The following is a 6,935-nucleotide window of genomic DNA, read 5'->3' as shown; positions in this document are numbered from 1 at the left end:
TTTTATGCTTATCGTTAGTCGAATATCCATCACTCTGAACAACAAAATCCAATAAACTTGACCACTCCTTACTCTTCTCACATAATATAAATATTAACTTTGTTTCATTTCAAAGACCGAAACAAGCACTCTATAAAACTACAAAATATTTTTACAATTATGTTAAAGAATTGAGTATTATTTTAATAGGTAAAATAGATTATTTATCATTATAACTATTATTGATAGTATTATTTTTCTATTTTGAATATAATCTTATTTTAATTTGTTTTAAATAAATCAATCTATTTTAGATATGTTTGTCTTCATATTGACGGTATATAGGTCCATTTGTAGTTTTTAAGATATAAAATCTTGTAAACTCCATGTAAATACGAAAATTATTCAACGTAAGTTTGAAAACATTTGTCACATCCACATGCACGTACAAAAGTTGTTAAATATCACAGTAATAAGATTCAAATTACCTACTATAATTTATCAAATTAACCAAAAAAAATAAATCTAATCACAAAAATTACAACTAATAATTGTTATTAATTGAAATATGGAGTACATAATATGAAATCTTATTTAATCATGAAACTAAACAAGAGAAGAGATAATTGATGTAGAGATAATCACAAAGAACTAAATGTTCTTAGATAAATACGTATTATCGTCCACAATGTGACAATGATTTGGACCAAGATAATATAATATTAGAGTGGATAATAATATAATAATAATAATAATAATTAACAGTAATTAGAGTGTAATGGCAAGCTCATAATTGACTCCAGCTTCCCAATAAGCAGGGATTAGATTAGGTGATTCAACCCAAGTAGCATCATTAACGTCGCCTGTGGCACTAAATAAGAACCTTATTCGAAGATCTCCTCTTGGAGGATTTTCCATGTCCCAAACTGCTCCGAATGGCTTTCTCATGGGCCTCCATTCCTTACAATCTTCCTGTATTTTGCCAAACAAAATTTCTTAAGAAGTCCCAGTCCATATTTGAGCCCAATAGATAATTTACTCACGTAAGATGGAGTATTTGTTGTGGCCCATAATTTGACTCGGAGGTCTCAACCATAAGCTTAAAATTTTCGCAATTAGAGACGGTCTCTCCGAGAGACATATTAGATATATGGGGTTAAATGGTCCAATTAATGAAAATTAAAGAGAAAATGAAATATGGGTTCTTATTTTAAGGTATTTTTGAGAGACAGTCTCTCACAAGAGTAGTTTTAAATTTTTGGTTGAGTTGGTTTCTTAACATAGTATCAAAGTCAATGTGATAAGATGTCATATGTTTGAATTTTATTCATCTCGTTTAAAGTAGAACATTTAGTATCATGTATGATGATTGTTAGTTGACTAGTTTGATTAGCTAAAGTATGACTAAATTGCTAGATGTTAAGTCAACTATTATGAATATATATAGTTTGTAAAAATTAATTGTTTGATGTTGGCTATTTATCAAAGAAAAAAGTAGATTAAAAAGTTAAAAGCTAATAAAAAATCTACAATATTACTCATTGTAACTTTCTAAAATTGAATTAAAAAGCAGTTTTCATTTGGCTTAAAAACCATTTACCAAAACTCGAGTTTTACTTCAATTGGAGAGCAAGTATTACTTTTTAGGAATGATCTTAAGTTCGATTCTCAACTACTTCAAATTTTACCAATTTTTTTTACTGTTTGACTAATCAAAAAGCCATTTATCACACGTAATAATATGTAAAATATAAGAAAGGTGAAATTGGGTAAAAACCTGCCAAATTTGAGCACCAACAACATCATATAAACCAGGAGGATAGATAATGATAATGGCAAAGTAGTGAGGATATTTGGTGCCAGGATGAACACTATATATCATATTTGATCCACGAAATGTACAAGCTACCCTTTTGTATTCAATGTTAACCACACCATAAGAGAGAAGTTCTGCTTCAAAACCGGGTCGGGCCATCTTAGAATAAGCTCGGGCCGTAAATAGGAAATCAACCCAATCACCCACCCCAAAATCTGTTGCCACCACCACCACTCCTTCATCTGTGCATATTGATCCTGCTTTGCACCTTACCTAATTCACCCAATCATAAATAATTAATATAGATGAATATCATATATTATTATGATCATCATTTTAATATTTTTAGAAAATGTGGACCAAATAAATAAGTATAATAGGATAATCTAGGTTTAGTATTGTCTAGGTAATGATCTGAGTTTTTTAATTAAAATTTTTATTAATATTAAATTGCGTAAAATACTTATAATATAGAAAAGATAGACAATCAATTTGGTTTAATTTTGCAAGCAATTTTCAAAATTTTCAAAACTTTACGTTAAAAATCAATAATTATGTTAATCGAGTTATGACCAATGCAAAAGCTCTTAAACCTATTAACACTAATTCATTATTGAAACCGTCTCATCATGAGACGATCTCAATTGGATCAACCGAAAGTTTTTTTAAAAAAACTGTTCTTTGTACAATTTAAAATTTTATTGTTTTTCATTTTTTTTTTCTAATGGGCTGCTTGTATGGACTTGTCTCGCAATGAAATGGTCTCATACAAGACTTGCAGACCTATTAAATCTACTTAAAATATTAATGTTAAATTAGGTATATTGTCCAGTGCAACTTCAATATATTAATGCAAACTAAGTTACTACATTTATATTTTTTTAAGAGTTTGTCCCCTTTAATGTAAATAATACGATAGTTTTTAGGTAAAAACAAGCATTTTACAATGAATAACAAGCACATTTTTTTATTGGGTTATAGATTAGATAGGCTGAAAAAAAAAAATTAGTAAAAATCGGGCTTATATTTTTCATGGAAAAAAGTTATACATGTTTAATATGAGATCACAAGATTCGATTATCTAAAAAATACATAATTACAATAGAGTTTTGTTCATTAAATATCAAACAGAATGACATACATTAAATATTTATATTATAATTAACTCATATATATATATATATATATATATATATATATATATATATATATATATATATATATATATATATATATATATATATATATATATATATATATATATATATATATATATATATATATATATATATATATATACTTTTTGTCCCTTTGAAATTAATATTAATAATAAAAGTCACATATTGTAAGGATAATGTCACTATGAGTAGTAGTAGTAGAAGTATATACCTGATAGCAAGCTCCACATCCAGTTCCATTCCTGTAAGGCCTGTGGACTCCAGCTACATACCCATCATTCACAGTTCTTCCATATTCCCCATATCCACATGATCCAGCTGAAAAACAAAATTAAGACATATTTTATGCTCTTTGCCATTCAACTAATTAAGTAAACAATATTGCATAGTAATTAAGTTGACCATAAGAATAAGTCTATCTAATTTCCTTGATGAACCACAGTAAAAATAACATATTAATTAAACTAGGACACCCATGATACTTAATTTCTTGAAACTAAGTGGCAATTGGTACTTTTTTGAGAAGTTGAATATAATATTAATATAATAATATCTACAATTTTATTCTTACAACCGGCAAGAAAAAACACGTTTTTGATATTAATCCGTTGCTATAAAATTTTAAAATATTTAATATTCACGTGTTTAGAATTTATAGAAAATTATTTTAATATACACGACATTAAATCTAGTTGAGATGTTAGATTTTAAACTTTAATAACAAATAAAATAAGTAAAAGTACGTACTTGGATTGCCTAAGCAATCGGGACTACCATAATAAGTGGCTCGAGAGCAAATAAAGTCTTGACCATAGCAAACAACTAACTCAAGGATCATTATCATAAGATGCACTATATTTTTGTAATTAAGAGTAAAACCCATATTTTTAAGCTTGATTAGGGTTGTTAAAAAGGAACAAACAATAAGCTAAAGAGATAAATCAAAAGGAAATATTGATGAGAAATGAAGCTTCAAAGCCTAGATATTTATAGAAGATTATTATTTGTGAATAATAATCATATAAAAAGAAAACCTTTTGCCTCCACTATTGTGACAGGCATATATAAAAAAGCTTTTTATTATTAACAATTTAGCAATGAACCAATTGAATTAAAATAATATACTCCTATTAGCTTTTTTAATAATGAAGTTATTGGTAATTAAACTTTTTCTTAAACTAAATAAAGCATTCCATGTAGAACTTTTTAGTGCTCGCACTTACCCATTTATTATGATATAATTTGATAAAGATGATGTTAATATTCCTACATTATTAAACACAAGTACAACACCTTTTTAATAGTGTTCATTTTTGTCATATCTAAGTCATCACACATGAGATAAAAGATAAAAACTAACTTGTGATGATCCAACCTTTAGAAATACTCTGTCTTCCTCTTATTTTACACCACTTTTATTTTAATTTATTTTAATTCATTCTACTAATTTTACCCAATTTTTATTTTTAGCAATTATCTCACTCTCCTTCTTTTATTCTCACCCATAAACTTATACTCTCTCTAGCTCCAGCTTAGCCACTTTTTTCTATCGTACACTTGTTTTATTTATAATTCTTCAACTTAATTTTCATTGTCGCTAAATTTCACCTATTTTGCAATAGGTGCAAAATAAAAGGGACATGGAAAGTAATACTTTCTGCACACGAGCATCATTTTCTTTTTGATATTATTCATCGAGTTTCTTTTTATTTATATTTTATTATTAATTTATATATTAAAATATAGACCGTAAATCTTATTTAACTCGTTTTGATATAAATTTTATTACTCCCTCTGTTTTCTACTGTTCTTCCCGTTTTGAATAATTTACTTTTGAGAGAGAAATTTGATAAGATTTTTAAGACATATATAAATGATAAAAATATAAAATACATTCATGTGAGATCTCGTTAGATTCGTTTTAATATATACTTTTTTATTATTTATTTTTTTATAATTTTTTATGATATGTATTTAGAGATATTAAAGCTTAAAATTTACTTTGAAAATTGTGTAAAAAGTAAACGGGAAGAACAAAAAAAGAACGAAGGGACTAATATAAGATAGTTTAAATTTGTGTTTGTCTATATAAATTTTGTTGCATAAGCTAACTGTTAAGATGATATTTGATAAAAATGGAGTAATAGTTAGTCTGTGCATGAGTTAAAAAGCTAATGGTCATAGGAAAATCATTTACAAAATATTTTTTATTGATTATTTAACAAATTAAAAAAAGCAAACTAAAAGGTCATTTGAGGAAAACGTCCTATAATATGCACTTTATTATCTATACTTGTCAAATTTACAATATTTGTTAAGGTTTTTTCTTCTTCTGAAGTAAATCAAATTAAAATAATTGTACAAATAGCTTAAGTTAAAGAATAATGAAAGTAACACATCCGAAAGTGTTTTAATATCAAAATAAATAGAAGAAACAAATTTCATTTAGGTCAATTATAAAGGAAAATACTCCTTATAGTAGTAGCCATCCACTAATACTAAGATTGCGTAAGGAATTAGTTATATGCTTTCCCAAAACCCAATTTGCTACAAAGATAATGATTGCTTCCACTTAAACAATTAATGATAAGAGCCATTAGCCAACCTTTGGCACTCTCAAATTTCTCTTTCTATTTAGTTAAGAATTGAACCTCTTATTTTATAATGTAATGAAGTCTCTTTTAATTAGTGTCTTTAATGATGTAGGTTTTGGAGAATACTACCTTATCATTCTTCTTATAGGGTTAATCCATAATCCTTCCATAACAATTACTCAATTTGCTCCATTTGCAAATGGTAGAGCGACTAAGAATCACTATAGCAAATTAAAATAGTGAAGTATTTATAAATTAAATAAGATAAAATATAAAAAGTGAAAGTAATATTATATTTAAAAATTCATTATGACATCTTAAAAGAAAAATGAAACAGATTTGTTGGAATTTGAATAGAGGGAATATTATTTCTAGTTGGTATTAGTTGTCATATATCCTGTTTTCACGTTACCAAATGCACTATTTTAATTTTTAATTGCACATAAATAAAATTTATAATTAAGTTGATACTATAAAAATATGCTCGAGATATCACTTCAATAAAATACTAATATAAAATAAAATTATTTAATGAATAATAGTTACTATGCAAGTGTATCAACTAATACCAACCAAAATTAGTATTATGAGTTGAGCGATAGTGATTTGTGATTATATCATTTTCATTTCTGAGAGTTAACTACTATATATTGTTGTTTGCTGCAGAATGAAATGTTAGGTTTCGGTAGAATGCAGAGTAAGAAGGTAATAAGTTTTACGATAAGTTATATTTAGGCTAACATTATATTGCCTTCTTACAGAGAGAAAATAGTGAATAGACTGAATCATCAAGAGACATTAGTTGTATTGTTAAAAAAAAATTTCTTTATGAATTTCCTACCATTAATGCTTCGTATGGCATTGATAACTCTCTAAACAAAAATTATTGACCATAACACTTGAAGTGAATGGAAGACCTGAAAAAATCGTTATCAAGTCAAAATTGGGTTAGGTACCAGTCAATCTTGAGCAGCCATTTGGAAACGATATTTAACCACGTACTAATCACAAATTCACAATAGCATATCATATAATTTAAATTCTTATTAATGTTGTAAGTAAAATAAATAAATCTCAAATAGCATACTTTATTGGACTCTAATTTAAAACATTGATTTACAACTAAGAATCAATTTCAAACATTTCACCTTTCATTACTTGAGGCTTCGATTTTGAGTGTTCCAAGTTTCCCCTTTCTTACTTAGTATTGTGCCCAAATGTGAAAGCGAATTAAGCCTCTATGGATTGGTCACTATATGAAGAATAAAAAGAAGAAAAAAAAAATGCAATCAAAGCATCATCCTTGCGCTAATAACATCAGAGCCCCACCATGACAATTAAGTAGCTAGCTTATTAGTTATTATGCCG

The 6,935-nt window shown here is 26.8% G+C and overlaps 1 protein-coding gene across 1 annotated transcript; it reads right to left on the bottom strand.

The window, feature by feature from the left end:
• Positions 1 to 512: 512 nt before the first annotated feature.
• LOC130801323 (expansin-like B1) lies at positions 513 to 3,937 on the bottom strand. The gene is made up of 4 exons (XM_057665150.1): positions 3,721 to 3,937; positions 3,185 to 3,291; positions 1,757 to 2,068; positions 513 to 951 (listed from the first exon to the last, which is right to left on the bottom strand). The coding sequence occupies exons 1-4, from the start codon at positions 3,854 to 3,856 to the stop codon at positions 748 to 750; spliced, it is 759 nt and encodes a 252-aa protein (XP_057521133.1). The 5' UTR covers positions 3,857 to 3,937; the 3' UTR covers positions 513 to 747.
• Positions 3,938 to 6,935: the final 2,998 nt, after the last annotated feature.

This window comes from Amaranthus tricolor, chromosome 15, assembly GCF_026212465.1.
Source record: "Amaranthus tricolor cultivar Red isolate AtriRed21 chromosome 15, ASM2621246v1, whole genome shotgun sequence".
Lineage (NCBI taxonomy): Eukaryota > Viridiplantae > Streptophyta > Magnoliopsida > Caryophyllales > Amaranthaceae > Amaranthus > Amaranthus tricolor.
The sequence above is the reverse complement of the archived record's forward strand: the minus strand, read 5'-3'. Positions and strand labels throughout refer to the sequence as shown.